Source organism: Argiope bruennichi, chromosome X2 (assembly GCF_947563725.1).
Source record: "Argiope bruennichi chromosome X2, qqArgBrue1.1, whole genome shotgun sequence".
NCBI classification, from domain to species: domain Eukaryota; kingdom Metazoa; phylum Arthropoda; class Arachnida; order Araneae; family Araneidae; genus Argiope; species Argiope bruennichi.
The window spans coordinates 41,428,296-41,447,578 of NC_079163.1; the positions used below are offsets into that span (position 1 = coordinate 41,428,296).

Sequence of the window (19,283 nt, forward strand, 5' to 3'; positions counted from 1 at the left end):
TACGGAATTACGACGAAATAGATTTCTATAAAATATTGAACGAAATCAATTTACAAGAAATCTTTCTTTCAAGCTGTTCGAGTATAATTGAATTCCATAACTCCAAAACGCAAAGAGCTAGGTAAATAAAATTAGTTACACAGATTTATTATCTAAATTATAGAAACTTATCCAATTTTGGAACAATGCGATCAGATAACTGACCGTCTGTACATCACATGCATGTAAAAGCGCTAACTCAAAAACACAATGACTTAAATCAACAAAATTTGGCATGTTATCTTATGACTACAACTATAGTTTTCTTTCAAATTTTGATGTCAGTCGACTGACAAAAAGGTGCCCAAAATACATATTCTCGCGATAGATTCAGTAAAAATGCTAGATTCCTGACAAAGATCTATATTTTGTAACTATCGTTCACCAATACATTAGGAATTCGCGACCTTGTCCAAGGCCTTTATTAGAGAGTATGCGAGAAAGCTTCGGAGAGACCATTCTCGCTGGTTTAATACTACTCAAATGAACTTTAGACATGCAAAGCAACGTGACTTATATAATTGGCCAACAAATTTTGATTAAAATTTTAAACTATAAATGCAATAAGACTCATAGTGATAGTTGCAATTATTTTATAAGAAAAGGGATTTATTTTTGTTGGTATGCTTAAAGTTTTTAATTTCTGCGGTGCTCTAATATACATAATTGATATCCTACTATCGTTCTACTAATTTATTTATTGATAATTTGCGTTTCATTTCATAAATTGTATCTAACAAATATTTTAAAATTCTTATCGCATATGCAAATCATTAGGAAATCACTTTTGCAAGTTATATTTCTTTTAGAAGACATTTTGTTTTGAAAGTCAAATATTTCCAGCATTCTTAGCCATAATGCATACTCAATTTATTCATTTGTTTACTAGAAAAATGGCCATAACTTTCAGAATATAGCAATCTCACATTCTTCTTTCCCTGCAAAAGTTTTTTTAAGTACAACGTTTCTCATTCCTCGAATCAATAGTTTTTCTTCAAAACTGCCAACATTCGGTTTCAAAGTATCCTTTTTTTTTTTTCGCCCTCTCCCAAATAAAAGATTTTGTAAATTGTTTTCCCAGTCGTCCTAAATAAAATAAAATGTGTAACCTGAAACAGAAGCAATGTATATTTCAATATTCTTCATGAGATGTAGCAACAGAGAACTACTACCGTATTTTCTAAAGCAAGCGGGGAAAAAGAAAGAATTCACTGTTATCTTCTTAAGAGCTCTAATGGCAATATAACGAACTGTTCTAATGGAAGAGTCTCTTAATGGAAGTCTAACGAACTGATAATTACAAAAAGATTTCCAGTAATCACTTATAGAGTGCACTTTTTTTTCATCACAAGAGCACATGAAGTGTAAACCAAAATGAAATAATTGTTAGTCCGGAAAGTAAAAAACAATTATTACTTGTACTTACAGATTCTTTTAAAAGAAAGAATATATAATTTAAAAATTTTATTCATTAAATTTATAATGATTTTTAAGTTCAACATTTTTCCGTGTACATTATTACCCAGATTATGATGTTTTCGAAAGTGATTAGTTTGATTAGAATTTTTTTTAAAAAACTTGTTTTTTATACTTTTTCATTCAAATAATGATTGAACAGATCACCTTAAAAGCGTATTTGTAAGTGGTTTGATATAAATAAAATTGCTGATACCTCGCTAGTATTCATTGTTGATTTTAATAGAATTTTGATTTTTGGTATGATTTGAAGACATAAAAGCATTTACTTTTTCTGTCACATACAGTTCAGAATTTTTACTTGTTTAAATAAATAGATTTCCTAGAATATAAATCTGTTTGAATTTTGTTCTATCTGATGTATGAATCCCAACTTCTATATATTATATAATTCATTTTTGCCAAAATTCTAAGAATTTATTGTTATTTTGAATTTTGAAATGTGTTTTTCTCAGATAAATAGTTTCGCGAGTTTTTAGTTTGTGTAATCAAAATAATATTAAAAATCAAATTTTCTTGAAATTTTCTATTCCTGTTATTGCTCATGAAGTTGATAAATTAAACAAACAATAATTTTAATAATATAACTGCCTCAAAGAATGCAACTCTACAAATATATATAGCATTTTTACAGAAGTTACAAGAAATTGCATAAATCAAAGCTATAAAAATTTTCAGCTATAAAAATTTTCATGTTGTGCAAATGCTTCAAGAATAATCAGATATCTAGAAAATCATCTATGATGAAATTGTAATAAATGTAATACAGATACCACTAAAAGTGTTACTTATTTTCTGTTTGAAATAAGCCAAATCTTTTTATCGTCCCTTTGCATTTTTTGATGCACAAAGAAATTAAAAAGTAAATAATTTTCTTTTTGTAGATATTTTTTTATAGACATTTAATTAAAAAATGTTAGCAATTGTTTCGCAATAATTTTTGATTAAAATTTTTAACAATTGTTTTGCAATCATTTGCGATTAAAAATTCTTAGCAATTGTTTGGCAATCATTTTTTCATAAATGATCACATTAGTAAGTATTTTTATATCTTAAATAGCATCTTACCGGTCCGGTGCTTTATAGTATATATAACATTTTCTAAATATGATGTTTTCTAGTGAATATTTTTCTACTTCTATTACTTTTTACCTTGCATTTATATGATCTATTTTTAGACCAATCCATAATCTTTAAAAAATTTAGCTTGGAAGATATTTTTATGTATAGTTTCACTAATTTCATTTTATTTCGTTTTACAGTGGTAGAAGCAAAGTATCCACGGTTCCATGAAGATTCCTATATCGCCCTTCCAATCCTGCGAGACGCCCATAAATCTATGCAAGTGACACTCGAATTCCGGCCTGAAGCTAATGATGGATTGATTCTATACAGCGGTGAGAAACTGGATCTACGAGGCGATTTTATATCGATTTCTTTAAACAAAGGTTTCATTGAATTCCGGTAAGAATATATTTGTTAAACAAGTAATATTAATAATATCTATAGAATGAAACTATGGAGTGAAAAGCCACATACGCTTAACCAGATTGCTTAACGAGCATAGTTCCCGAATTTTATTCGTTAAGCGAAATAATTTTTTCCATAGGAATCCATGTAAAATAGGACAATGCGTTCCATTCCGAAAAAATGCTCAAAAAGTATAGAATAGTGTAATTTATTATTTTTAATGCATGCTTATCTTTATACAAAAATTGTTAAAAAATCTTTCTTTGGCTTAGCTCCAAAATTGCGATAACGAGTTATAGAATTAGCGTTAAATGAATTTCTAACCTTCGCAATTACTGCCTTATCAGGGTGATGCTTTTCAACATACGATTTAATCATTTCTCTTGCTTTCTGTATCTATCTTATACCTCTGGAAAGTCGTTGCTCAGTTACCTCTATTATTTCTTCCTCTTCCGACCAAATCTCTTCGGTAGCTTTTTGCTGTGACACAGAATGCAGCTTCATAAATTTTTCGGTAATACTGGCTACACACTTCCATCAACTTATCGATGTCTTTTGTATCTACGTCTAGCTCCACAGCCAGAGATACAGTCTCGTCGTTTCCGATTCCACAGGCACTTGCTGAAACCCCTCTGTGCCGCGTTCTCTACCAGTATCTATCCAAAACTTCTTCCCTGTACATATAAGGGCTCTCTTCAAATAAACGCTCGATACGACTGTTAGCCAATCCAGCATGTGACGTCAAGATATCTCCTCGACGATCAATTTGCGAAACATCGATCGTTAAGCTAATCACTTTTTACATTTTATTTTGCTCGGAAGGCGAGGTCTGACTGTATATATACTTCTAACAATGCGAAAGCTATTTCTAAGCAGGATTGAAACTTGAACACAAGACAAGCACTTTAACTTCTAATGAAGGAATTTATATTCTTGATTTTAAAGGCATGGTACGAAACTGCTTTATCCTATAAATTAAAATCAGTTATTCTTTTGCTTTACTAGAACTAAGTATTTTTTCATGGAAGTATGAACCTTTATTATTCTTCAATGACTAAAAAGTTAAAATTAACATTTTTACTATTTCACTCAAAGTAACTACTGTGACTGGTGATCTAAATATAGTTATTTGTTTTTTGTCATTTCTTCTAGTAAATAATGTTTTTCTTGCTTATATTTCGTTAATTTTGAATACACTGGTATTCTTTTACATGCTATGATAAAGAAATCGGCCGATTTTAATGTGAGCATAATTTTTTTAAACAATCAAATTTAAATCTGCAGAATTTTGGATAATTTCACTGTTAATTACTTATATTTTTTTCCCACTTTGTCTATGTTTTGTGAAAAAAGTAGTCGATAAGACTAATTAATAAATTAAAATGTTTCATTTTTCCAGAAAAAGTGTATTATTCCTTTGAAAAGATAAGTAAATTTAAAGTTCAAGTAAAAATTAGGCTCGAGGACTTTCAACATATAACTTTTGTGAAAATAAAAAAATCATCTTAATTTAAAGGCATTGAAAAGGGAAACTTCCATTTATTAAAAATATTTAATTTATAGTAAATCAAAAATTCCGGCTCTGTACTGTGAATGCGATAATAAATCGAACAAAAAAAAATTTAATGTATAATATTGTGGCTAAATCATGAAACAAAACCATGGTAATACATATGCGAATAGGAGGGCTAGATATTAAATGGTATCATGTTTGGGATAGAGTCACGTCTAACAAATGGCTTCATGTCGTGGAACAAACCTCATTCTAAAAAAAAGTAGTCATTTATGACAAGTCAATTTACAAGAATCTTTGGCATCTAAGTGTCATCACTTTTTTCTTTTTCTCAAATTCATTAGTTTATTCTTAATATTATTGATAATCTAAGATAGATAAATTTATCTTTCATTGTTTAATAAATAAACTGTAATAAATTGACGTTTTATTGTTTAATAAATAATTTTCAGTAAATTGAACTTTCGTTGCTTAATAATTAAATTGTAATAAATTGATCCTTCGTTGCTTAGTAATTAAATTGTAATAAATTGATCCTTCGTTGCTTAATAATTAGATTGTAATAAATTGATCCTTCGTTGCTTAATATATAGATTGTAATAAATTGATCTTTCGTTGCTTAATAATTAAATTGTAATAAATTGATCTTTCGTTGCTTAATAATTAGATTGTAATAAATTGATCTTTCGTTGCTTAATAATTAGATTGTAATAAATTGATCTTTCGTTGCTTAATAATTAGATTGTAATAAATTGATCTTTCGTTGCTTAATAATTAGATTGTAATAAATTGATCTTTCGTTGCTTAATAATTAGATTGTAATAAATTGATCTTTCGTTGCTTGGTAATTAAATTGTAACAAATTGATCTTTCATTGTTTAGATTCGATTGCGGCATGGGTGAAGGTGTCCTTATTAGCGATCAACCTATTGTACTTCGGTCTTGGAATACGTTAACAATCTACAGAGATAGATGGGATGCTTGGATGCAATTAAACAGCGGAACTCAAGTTCAAGGCAGATCCAAGGTAAATTTTAGCCACAGGTCTGTTTTTAGTTACTTTCTTGCTGCAACAAGTTTTTCAATTCAAAACAATCCCGCATAATTTTGCTTGAAATATAAGCAGCTCAATATGATTAATCAATTTATAGTTCCGATTTTTTTTTTTTTTTGAATTATGCATAAGAACTATTATGGTTTTAAAATCTGAATTATATTTTTATTTACGAGGGAGAGTCTAAATCAAAGATTCGAACAAGATTTTCATATAAATATTTTACACAGCTTAGAGCGGATGTGATGATTGAATTAGTTGCACCTTTTTAATTTTCATTGTATTCTCCGCCTTTCGTTCCCTCCCAAAATAAATGATTAAATTTGTATATGGAACGAATTCGATATTGTGTAACCTCAGTAGCTCATTGAATTTGTTGACAACAAAATTGAGGCTCAAGAAATACAAATAGTTGTAATATCCAAAATTGTAAAAATAAAATAAAAATTTTTTTTAACTACAAATGTATTTTTTAATTTATTTCATATTTTCAGTTAGAATCAATAGCTTCAAATAAATGAAACTGCATCAAAAATTAAAGAATCACTGTTCCTATTTTCACTAATTTCAAATATGAATGTTGATCTAAAAAAACAAATTGATTATGTATATCTGAATTTCTTATTGATGACTATTCTCTAATGCTACTTGAAAAACTGCTATGGCATGCCTTAAACTAAAAGCTGGACATCCTCGCCTGCTTTCTCAACTTTTCTTTGTAGTGAATGTGATTGAACAGCAATCAGAAGAATCAGCAATCAGAGGAATCGCTGATTCTTCTGATTGCTGTTTCAATCACATGTATTATTTCATGACTTAAGTATCTGACCCGTTTTTATATGTAGTTTGTATATTTCATTAATTTTATCAAAAATATTCAAAAGCTTATGAATTGATAGCTTCAACGCATACCAGGGCCATTTGTGTACAAAAGTTTAGTGAAATTATTTTTCAAAATAAATCTATAAAATCTTTTTTATAGCTTGTTACAAACATTTAGAGAAAATTAGTGTTTCTTTTGGTTTAAAGAAGAAGGCTTGAAATAATCTGATAAAAGTACTTTCTGAATTTAATACATTACTAGTTAAAAGGAGATAGTTAGTATTTTTACTTAATAGTTTTCGAAAATTTCCCAAAATTTCTAGTCCATTTAATTCATCAAGTTCATATTTTAAAAAATCACATTTTTTTAACAGACCCAAACAACATCATGTATTTTTAAATTTAAAAAATAAAATTTTTAATTTTGATAATTATTATTTAATTATTTTTACACTTAATGAGTTAATAATTAACTCATTCCTATATGCGGGTTAATTATATTTTCATGAACTTCTAAAAAGGTAGCACTCATTGTAGCTTTAGAACCCTAAAACTCATTTGATTCCTGTGCATTCATTCAGATGGAATAGATTCTGGAATGGAATGGAAACCACAAGAAGTAAGTACTTTATTGATTGTAGCAAAATAGTTTTTTTTCTGGGAATGGCTTAACTTCGAAAAAAAGGTGAGTCAGGTTATTTTTATATTTTAACTTAAATAATAATTGGCAAAAAATATATTTTTTTGCTGTTTTTGATTGATGATATCCAAAATTCTTGCATCATATTGATATTAATTAATAATTTTACTTTCGCATTGCTATGTATTTGCAAAAGGATTAATTTTAATCATTCTTATTACAAATTATCAATTTGATATGATTAATATACTTTTTGTTGTGTTTTCACTATTATTCTATTTTTATTTTAATAGTTTATTTAGTTATTCTATTGTTTTATTTTAATAATTAATTAATCATGGTATAGAAAAGTATCTTCAATTGCATTCTGATCAATTTTTAAAAGAGTTCTGAATGTTATTTAATTGTTATATAAAAAAAGGATGTAAAGGAAAACAAAACATAAACTACCCAAAACACATATTTACTTAATTTGATTTTTCAAAGGTTGTTTAAGGAAAAAGTAGGAAGTTTCAATATAAATTATTAAAAAAATCAACAAGAAATCTCAACCTTTTCAGCAGAAAATCGCCATTCAAAAACATTCGCTGTAATGGAAATACGGTTACAACCCAATTCGTTTGCACTTTATTTTTATAGCAAACTGTAGACATTATAGAACTAACTTCTATAACAAGCTGTAGATAATACAAAGATTCTGAATCTTGTTATCAGCTACTGTTTCTCTAAATGAATTTTCAGAGAATATAATCAACATTACTGATAAAAATGTTATTTCATTGCATATTTAGAGCTCAATGTGTACTGTAAAAGATGAAATTCAACAATGAATTTGCCTTTAGGAATAAAAGACTATTGAAAGATTAATAAACTCAGACATAATTTCCAATATTAGTAATTAAATAATGTAGAAGTGTTAATTTATTTCGCTTTTCAGATACATATGAAATAATGAAATATTTATAAATAACAAACGATTACGTTTCCAGTTCCTCCAAATTACAACAACTTTTCAAAAAGTAACAATCTTCAGGAGTTTGTTCAAGATAATTGCATACTATCATTTTGTAACTTCTGGTTACAATTACTAACTTTTCGTAACAAATAATGTAAATTTACTTACAGCCCTTTCAGATACAAAGGGTGAACAATTTTACCCAATCATTTATTATATCAGTAATTTCCAATGTGGTAAGAGATTGGAATACTATTAAATTGGGACACTATTGATAATTTACACAGCACCCTTTGAAACTTCAGCAGGGGAAAATCAATTTCAGGCTTTGAATGGAAATGTTCAATCTATTGCTTTCCATTTGTCTCGCTTGTTTCTAGAAGGGAGATATATCTAGGATGTCCAGAATTTGTCTAGTTTCTGAAATATTATAATTGCAGTTGTAGCAGCTAAGAGTTGATGAATATACTTCTTCGGGCATTCGATCCCATTTTGAAATGTTGTAACGCTTGCACTTCTACATTTTATATAAGTCTCTATAAACAAGTAAATAGTAACTGACTGCCAACGCAGTTAAGCAGCTAGGGAAATTCAAAATGAATTCAAGAAACAAAACAAAAACTAAATCTGCATGTATTCGGACACAAAACTAACATTTTTAACACAATTACGTTCCTTTATTATTATTGTTCTAAAATATTAAGCTGGTCATTTTTACATAATTACTTATATATCTGAAACTTATTTGAACATTATAATGCATATAATAATGATCCTACTTAGAGTCATAAACAGCTCTTACACTTCAAACAATACAAAGAATTGATTGTAAAATTGGAACAAATAGTGTGTGTGTGTGTGATATAAATAAATACATTTCAGATTTATTCTCCAAAAAATTAAATAGGCATTTTACATCTAATTTAGTCACACCGCAATATCCATTTTCAGTATTATTTCTTTAGAGCATCTTTTATCCTGAATTTTTAGTCAGTTATCGAAATACCATAAACATTAAAATTTAAAACTAGATTCTTGTGGTTTGATTCTTGCCAAAATGTAAAGCTAGTAATTATGTTTATTTTATAATTTAAACAAAATATGATTCTTTTTATACAGTTCATGAAGAAATTTTATTAATATTTCCCTCATTAAAACGTCATTTATTATTTTATATATATTACTATATTTTCCATGTGTTATATTTGTTATCATACAATATAATTATTGTTTATTATTTTTAATTGTTGACCCCATTTAAAATTTCCTAATGTCTCTTTTAACTAAGCAGTAAAAGAGCAGAAATTAACACTCTATGAAAAGTGTTACGTTGCAAATTGTAAAAAAATGTTATTTTTAATATATTACTTTATTCTATATTTTCAAACCTTTATTCCTGTAGGGCTTATTTTCAAGAATTACTTTTCGATTAAACTTGTATATCGGAGGCTCACCTAATATTAGTTTGGTAGCAGATCGAACTCAAGTTCAGTCCAGCTTCAAAGGATGCTTGCGGCATTTAGCCATCAACCGTCACGTCTATGATTTCCGACCCAGCCCAAGAGGAGACGCTCTGGAAGGAAATGACATAGGTAGAGTCACTTTATTTTCATTTTAACAGCGCATTTCTTCCACGGTTGCAAATTCGATCTTTATTGCTTAATGGGTTTTTAAACGAAGTTTCTCTTAAAAGCATGGGAAAAAATAATTCATCTTCTCTTGGTTGCCTTAAGAGATAATTACTGCTTTTCTTTAGGGAGCTAGTTCCGAAGTGGAACGTTATTTAAAGTCTTTGTTCTTTTTCCCCCATCCCTCGGGGGAATGATTGAGATTGGAAAAGACTAGCTTTTACGTTTGGCATTTTTTTTCCCCAGCTTTTTGATTTAGGGGAAATCTGACCTTTTTATATTCCCAATGCAAGTGATAAATATGATTACTATAAGTACAATACACTGTTTGCGTTGTATTGAAAAGTGGTTAAATATCAAATGATAACAAGGCAAAGCGTTAAAGCTACTAATGAAAAAAAAAACTTTTTTTTATTTATTTACTTTCAATGAATATTTCTGACTTTTAATATATTCTAAGCTGTTTAGTGGTGCATATCGTCATTACTTACATTCCTATCTTTTTTTAAACATTTTTATTTAAAATGTGACTTACTTCAAATTTGTAAAGCCGAAATTTTGTAATCGATTTTTTTTCTAGCCGTCTGCTATGTGATAGTTCTGAAATTTTGCACACTTATATATTCTCCGATACAATACAATAGTTTAATATTTTTCAGAACTTAACTATACTTTCTGATATTTTAAAAGTAACACCATCTCATATTGCATTTGAAAATAATATTCCCAATATTAAAAATTGAAAAATAATTTTAAAATATTTTCTAGTTTAGTACGCAAATAACAAATACACAAATGTTGTTTTAAAACTTTCATTAATGAAATTTATTATTTAATATTAACTTAAAAAATTTTCAAAACTAAAAATAAAATAAATTTCTTAGAATGCATATAATTTGAGATAGATTTCTTTTAAAATTTTAAACCTTAGAATCCTAATAACTTCAAAATGCTGTTTAAATTGCATAAGTCAACACCATATTAATTTTGCATTGTAACTGAAACATGTTGAACCATATTATTTAGTGGTGCAGCATGTTTCAGTTTTCTTCCGTCAATTTTAGAATTTTTGATTTACATTAAATGTCCTCAGTCTCGTTTCTCCTTCAGACTACTTTACAATGTCCGAATTATATTAAATGCTCTCAATATCATTTATCTTTCGTTGATTTTACATTTACTGTTATACATTAAATACCTTCATTCTGTCTTCTCCTTCATTCCACTTAATAATTTCTTATTTATATTAAATGCCCTTAATTAAATTTCCTGCCATCCAAGAAAAAGCAACAATAGCCATGAGTAGGTTTTTGGAACTGTGCTTACAGCTTTGAACAAGATAAGTTTATCAAGCACAATACATTTAGCCAAAAATAAAATTTATTTTTATATAAATACAATTGATCGTGGCGTTGTATGTTTGCGCTATATATCCTACAAAACAACTGAGATGTATCTAATCAATTTTAGCCCACTTATTATATAAGACAAGAGAAAGAACACTATCGATCTTACAAAGTACAAAAATTAATTAGATATTCAATTAATTAGAAATTAATCAAAATTTTCTTTTTTTTCTATTTTAAACTACTCTCACTATTTTTTTTATCTTTTTACTTTAATAATCTTTTAAGAAGGTTTTTATTGGCTATGAAGTAAAGCTTTAACGGTGCCTAAACCCAAGCAAAAGTCAATTGATGAAATCCAAATGAAGGCATAGAAAAATAAAATTTCTTCTAGCAAATAAAATGCTTTTCATTGTTGAAGAACAATAATACATATGAAGATCTGTTTCCAAAAGGCATTTGCAATTAGTAAATGACTAAATTGGTGATGTAACGATGCTTAAAAGCGAGCTTAAGTTAATCCCTCAAACTCAAATGAAGGCAAGAAAAGTAAAGCTTTTGTGATCAAATGAAAGAAATGTTCGATGGCATTAGTGGCTTCAGTCTATGAGGAATCGGGCCGAAGCATCATAAGCTGAGGAATCGAATCACCAATGAGAAGCTATCTGCAACAAATGCAGGAACCATTTTATGAGACCAAAATCTTTATTTTTCAATTTTTATTAATTTCAAAATTTAGTAACCAATTAAATAGTTGCAGACAATCTTGAATAAAATGTTTAGTACTTATATAACAGGTATTAATAATTTATGGAGAAAATATGGGACGGAATGTTTTGATGCAATTGATATTTTAATTTTAATTGAAAAACGGTCAAAATACTTTATATATTATTATATATCACACAAAAATAGATTTTATATAAAAACTTCGAAGGATTTTTTATTCCCGAACAACACCGTATGTATCATCTAGAATACAAATAAAAGCAAATCTCATTTGAAATGTCGTCAAATGAGATTTGCTTTCATTTGTAAATCAAATCAAAATGTAAATGACGAGATAAAATGTTGACCGAATGTTGTTGGCGTACATAATGACGTAAAAAATGTTGAATGACGTTGATAAAATGTTGATGATTGATAGAAACCATCAGAATTAAAGGAGATTAAGCATTGACAAATATTTCTTCTAATTGGAAAAGGAATATTTTTTATGAGAACTTTTAATCTGTAGTACAAAATGTTTGTTTAGAAAATTTATACTATCAAATTGCGGATCAAGAAAAAAAATTGAAATGAATGCCGAAAAAAAAACCCTCTATTATGATATATTGAGTTCCAAGTTACAAACCCGGAGAGTAAAAAGAAAAAGGAATAAAAAAGCAGCAGCATCAACGAGTCAGTTTATAGAAACTGTTCTCTTTCTATAAACAACTGCTATTAGATTCTCCATACAGTGGCCAAAGCTTAATTTTATAAATCCCTAACAAACACATTCTTCAAATCATTAGAATTTACTGTGGTATATACATATGTATTAAAGCAGTAACAAGATTAAAACAACACACAAAAAGTAAGCAACAGAATATCCTCTTATAAATTAAAATTTTAATACAGCAAAAAAATACTTTTCAGACATTGAAATTTCATTTCTTTACAGCCTTAGACTTATTATGTCAATACTCCTCTATAAGAGTATGGTAAAAACGAAGCACAAAACGTTAGCAAGTGACCTGCCAATGGCTTATTGAGATAAGAAAAAGGTCATGGGTTCTGTTCTGTAGCTGTGTTCTAAATTTACCATTATTCGAAAAGTGGCTGACCGATGTAGGATTTAACAATGAATTGCTAGTCCTCCAGTCAAAATAGAACTGTAAAATACTTTCCTTTAAACGTGTAGAGTTCTCCAAACAGATAACCTATTTTCATGCGTAGAACGTGCCAGAATAGCATGGCAAATATTCAATATTTTCAGCTACAGTAATTTTATTTGCATGTGTGTGTATGTGTATGTGTGTGTATATATATATAATATAAAATATGTAATTATATTTTAAAATTTAATTTAAAATTAATTCATTTCCTAATTTTTTAGTTTAATTCAGCACATATTAATTTCATTTAAAAATATTCTCTTATTTCCTGATCCCATTCCACCGTGTCTATTTAATTAATTCAACAGAAGCTTTCTAAAAAATGCTTAAATCGGCAGCTCACACGCTCTGAGTGAAGGGATAAAAAAATTGTCACCCAAGCGAATTCTTTTTAAAAGATTCTTATGATTATCTTACCTGGATCGACACGTGTAGAGAAATCCCTATCAAAATCCCAAAGTATATAATCACAAGGATAAATTTTACATTAGCTTTTCCTCATTTCGTTTTGTGTCATTCTGTGTGATGTGCTCGTCGCTTCTGCTTTTACCTAAATCATGCTTCTCGGGATGGAATAAAACGAAGTTTTAAAATTCAAAGTGTTTTCTCCGATTCGGCCACGACTTTGCTTCAAAAATTATGTTTATATATATATAATATTAATTTCACAAGTTTCAGTTTGTTATATTTAGAGATTATATACGGATTATCTCACGGCTGAGTCATATGTCCGTCTAGAGTTCTTGGCCCGAAATAAAACAAGGAATTAAATGCCCAGAATTTTTTCTTGGAAAATATAGAACAATCCCAGAATTTGCTCGCACAGACCTAGTGCGTCAAGAAACACATCTGCTTCTTTGAGCATCAGTGTCCAATCTCACACCTGCATCATAACAAAGAAAGTAATTAATTTTTCCCATCTGCGGAATCTATAGAACAAATGCGTTACACTATGACTCCAGGTCGTTTAATGCACTGATATACTTTATCGTGTGTATCCTTCTCATGGTCTTGGTATGCTAGACCAAGTGGTAAAAGTTTCACCACAATATTTATACACATAGATTTATACAATATTTATACAGATACAATGTTTATGCAATTCTACTTGATCAGCTCCATACTATGTATATCTTTCTTGAAGTAAATAATGATTTCTAATAAATTTGCTTGATTTTCTAATCGTTGTTCCAGTGCGTCTTGAGGACATCGAATTATCGCTTCTGAATCTTATAATCCCTTATTAAATTATTTAAAGACTCTTTAATTGGATGCAGAAATTACCACAAAATTACAAACGCCTCAATAATTCTATGGATTCTTAAATGAATGAGTGAGGAAACCCATTCCCGAAACAGGAGTTATCATTTAATTAAATTATGTAAAAAAGCAAAAAAATTAAAGGGTAAGAATTTATATATAAAATAATGGTGAACAAGTTATAATGAGCAGTCATCTGAGACCTGAAACAAATTAATCCGTTCTATATTAATTAATTCCTATGGGACGAATAGTTTAAGCTCACAAACTTCCTTCCAGAACAAATCAATTCGTCACCCGAGGTTTAATTCCCATTTATTTAAGGTTTCTATTTAACTAATTTCATAATTTACAATTTATATGAATTACCCATAATCACATTTCTTTAAAGTATTGCTGTTTATTTTTTACCGTTACAGATGTTGATGTAACAAGGAATTGTTGAAGTTGTTGTTGTTGAAGTTGTCAGTAATTTTCTAATCATCACCGAAATAGTTAAATTTACTTCACACAGAAAATGTATTACGATAATGATACATCATAGCATTTTAAAAGAAATATGAATTTTATCATTCCAAAATACACTAAATTTTGTTAAAATATGTAAAATTCATTACATAAATTTCATTGTGAGGATTTTTTTTTTTAATTTGTACAAATTTACAAAGAAAAATTATTGTAACTATAAAGAAAAATTCGTTCCCGATATTTTAATTAAACTTCTTGTTTTAGATTTCCCGAAAGCAAAAAAATATTATTTGGAATTAAATTCGCTTGTCCGTGTTCATGATAATTAGAAAAATGTATTAAGTAATGGCTAAATTAAGTAATATAATTAAGTTAGTAGTAATGTAATTAAGTAATGTATTGGCTGGAATTTGGTATGATATCTATAGCACCAAAACTGTGGATTTACTTCAAATTTTCTTCAAAAACTATTCGTCGAATGTCTGTCTGCCAGTCAGTTTGCATATAACAGAATGCATTAAAGAAGGAATGAGAAAGATAAATGAAATTTCACATATGGTTTTATATCTAGAATTGCAAGTCTACTTAACTTTTGGAACGTGAACTTATTGAAAATGTTCTGTGGATCTGACCATTCGTGTTTATGCAAACGAGTTAATTTAAAAGCGAGATAAATTAGATAAATGAAATTTTGTATATAATTTTGTTAAGTATTTGAGTCAAAGTTTATGCCTTGTTGAAAGAGGTCCAGTACGCGAAACCTGTTCTGTTCACCTTGCGACGAAGCTTAACACAAAACTGACCAGATAACACCACCGCTGGGGAAAAGCACTCTTGCTGATTTTTAATGTTTTATACTATGTCGTATTTAGGCCACTCGTATTATCTAAGAATTTAATAATAAAGATAAAACATTTAATTTATCGTCTATGGTGTTACCAAGATTTTTATTTATCTTCTTTCTGTCATATTTTATTAAAAACAGCATTTTTATTTTTATCTTTAAAATTCATTGCATCTTGGCTACAGGATCGAAAGTTCGTGGTTCGAGATCCGATTCAAACAAAGATCTACTCTAAGCATTGATTATGCTCGAAATCTGTTGATATCAAAGATATTTCTCATTGATGGGGCAGGAAAGCTTGAAGAAAGGGGCGCCGTTTGAGGTATCGTCTTCATATATGGATAATCAGTGATAGTCACGGTGTAATGTTTTCTGAACATTGGAATTTAAAAAACAAAAGATTATTGTTTATTTTTAATTTGGCTGGTAGGGATAAGCCGAAAAAGTGAGCAAAACCATTTACACTTCAAATGTTTTGCATTTACAATAAAGCAAAATTTAATTTAGAGAATAATAGTTTGTAAAACTCCAATCATTATACCTGATACAGCTCACTAACAACTAATAGATTAATTTAATTAAATTTTTATTCCCTTCATGTGACACCACCTGGTTGTGAATATTAGAAATATAAAGCTCAAATTATTAAATGACATTAACGCTTCTTTGTTAAATAGGTTATGTTTCTTCGAAAGTTGAGTTTGTTGACAAGTCAACAATAAATTTACTTGCTTCGTAATTGTAAAGATGGAATTTTGTAATCTATTTTCCACTTCTTCCCTTCCATGCAAGAGTTCTTAAAACTAGAACTTATTCAGGATGAAAAAACAAAATTCTAATATTATCAAAACTTAATTAACAATTAATCGAATAATCTAATTAAATTTTGATCCCATTCTTGTGGCGCTACCTGATTGTGAATGTTAGAAAAATTGGTTTCAGATTCTCTCGTATTTATAATAATGTACTATGAACTGAAGATTAAAAAGAAAACATTGACTAAAATAAAAAGAAGTGTCCTTTTTGACTAAATAAAATAAAAATTAAATTTAAAAAAACATTTTTAAAGAATGTACTGATTGTTTGAAACCCACTACATTTGATGAGGCGTAGTCAGAAAGTGTTAGTAGTATACTCACAGTTTAGTGTGGATGAATATATAAGCAATGCAAGTTATCAGACGGAAACTTAACAATATACCTTTAATGATCCTCAGTGAAACTGAACCCTGCTTCACAACACGCACATCCCATGAGAAGCCTTAGGGAATGGCATCGTCCTTGCGAAGCTAATTATTCTGTAGGCTCCTTGCATGCTGTGTGTGAATCTATCTCGCTGCAATTACGGAATCGCAAGCTAAACCTTTAAGTAGGGCCCACAGTCAGGGCTTAAAAGGCATTAATGAACAACAAATCTTGACACATCGTAGGACGAGTCATTTGTTTTGTAATCCTGGAGAAAATATTGCTGCCAGTTGAGGCTTAGAAATGGACATTTTGAAAATAAATCTCCAAAATGCTTTTAGCGTTGGCAGGCAATATAGGCTTTCAGGCTGTATATTTTATGAGACTGGAAATGCAGGAATCTGGATCGTCTGTCCTAAATGGAATTTCTCAGGTTCTCATAAATCCCTCATAAAGAGGGCCCCAGAAATTTATGTTCACTGCTTATAAATGGATTGATTGATTTGACTTATTTTTATTTATTTATTGCATTATGTAGTTTAAATTAAGTACAAATGGAACCTCTATTGCAACAATTTTAAAATTCATCAAGAACCATATATAACTAAGATAATCTTTTCCAGTTTGATGTAAATCAGAAAAATAAGTTATTTTATCCTACACGCTGAATCGATTCATACAGCTATTTCTGCCTTTTACACTTTTATTTATCTTAATCTGTTCCATGCTTATAAAAATGGTATTTTGTCATTCAATTTTGACTCACTTCTAGGTGTATTAAGAGGTTTGAAATTTTTTACAGTTGTGTATTCTTGAGACAATACATAATTTTATTATTTCCGGAATTCAATTATTAATAATAATTCATTAAATTAACTATAATTTAATAATCAATCATGACTATAATTAATAATTCTCCTATAGCTCTCCAATATAATTTAATTATTTACTTTGTTTTCATACCAGTAGCGCCATCTAGATGTAAGTTTGTGAAATAGTAAGTCTCAAGCTTAAAAACTAGAATTTGAATAAATGAAAAAAATTATGCTGTTTAGGTTATTAATAAAAGTGTTTTGAAACCGCTTTTCGTATTTCAATTAATTTTATATAATTATATAATTAATAAAATTATTCACTTACTCAACATTTTTACTTTGAATTAAACTAATAGTTTATAACTAGTTTGAAAATGGAAAGTTTTCTTTAAAATTATAATTAAAGAGAAATTACTTTTAATGAAAGGCTAATTTCCGAAATTAATTAATTTTGTAATTATTTTATTCGAATTCTTTACACCTGTTTAAGTAGATTTGCGCAACTTTTGTTGAAAAGCAAGAAGCAGTGCACAATTGAGTGAAAGTGCCTCTTATTTTTATACCGCACTTTATAAGTATTATCTTTTTTTTGCTCTCAATTATGCTTTGCTTACAGTAAAATGGACACAAAATTAAAGAATCATTTCTCAGAGGAAAAATTTATATTAAGACACAATTTTATTTGCATGACTCATTTTTGTGAAATCAAGCGCTTATCAATTTTTAAGTTTCCGTGAGTTTGAAGATAGTTTATCTTTCATTTCAAATTTTCATCGATTTGGAGACTTAAGTCAGAGAAATTCCATTCTAGATATTTCGGGCTATAGAAAGGGGAGGTACAGACTAATGTTATAATGCCTTAAATCAAATCATATTAACTAAATTGGATTAGTTTTGAAAGGGCAGTAATTGAACAAAGTGATTTATCCAAAAATTGTCGGTGAATGCATTATGTTAAGTGGAGAAAGCAGATTAATTTTAATATGTTGTGCAAGGATAATTAAATCTTGACAAATTGGTTAATAGAACAAGTTGAGTCTTGTTAAGGGTGTATAATTGGCCCTGCGATAATAAGGGCACGCATTTTGGCTGTAGCAGTACTCTAGTATTTGAAGCAATTATGTGCTTAAACATTTAGAAGAAAATTCTTTTACATATAGTGATTAAGTGGAAATTTAATCATAATTTTTACTTTCGATAGTTAAAGAATCCTATTATTCTACCAAGCTAAACCTACATTATCTAAATATTTGAAACACTGGTGATGATTAATTAAAGAAAAAATAAATTATGTTTTCATGAACAGAATTCCGAACTGAACGATAAAATGCATATTAATGAATAAAATTTATTCGATTAGATAGTTTATTGAAAATTAATTGGAAACATCAACATTAATTGGAAAATTAATGAATCTTATTTTCAGGAATGATTAAATGTTGCAATATGAGTAATAAAAAGCCTAGAAAAATTTACTGCAGCATTTTCATGTTGTTTTTTTTCTTATTGTTAAAATGTGTTGTCTCCAATAAATTTATTAATTTAAAATTTTATATTAAATTTTTACTGCGATTTTTAATAGTTTTGCTTGGACATCATGATTTTTTTTTCAAAAACAGTAAAGGTTCCATTGTTTCTTTCTATCACTGAATACAATAGCATAATAGTATTTCTGAATAAATTGACCAATCATTTTCTAACAGATCTGACAAATAATTCAGCTCTGTGATGCAATCTAAGCTCTGTTCTGTTCTGTACTCTAAGCTCCGTAAAATAAATTAAATGCCAAATTTTTTCACTGAATATAATAGCATAATAGAATTTCTGATTAGAATTGACCAATCATTTTCTAACAAATCTGAGAAATAATTCAGCTCTGTGTGACAATCTAA

At 28.4% G+C, this 19,283-nt stretch overlaps 1 protein-coding gene across 1 annotated transcript in view; it reads left to right on the forward strand.

Annotated features, from left to right (window-relative positions):
* Positions 1-19,283, forward strand: part of LOC129961010 (pikachurin-like) — a 214,304-nt gene that overhangs the window by 162,872 nt on the left and 32,149 nt on the right. Inside the window, exons 4-6 of the mRNA XM_056074801.1 lie at positions 2,778-2,979; positions 5,381-5,525; positions 9,372-9,561. Of these exons, the coding sequence (XP_055930776.1) occupies positions 2,778-2,979; positions 5,381-5,525; positions 9,372-9,561 (537 nt within the window). The remainder of the gene's footprint in view (positions 1-2,777; positions 2,980-5,380; positions 5,526-9,371; positions 9,562-19,283) is intronic.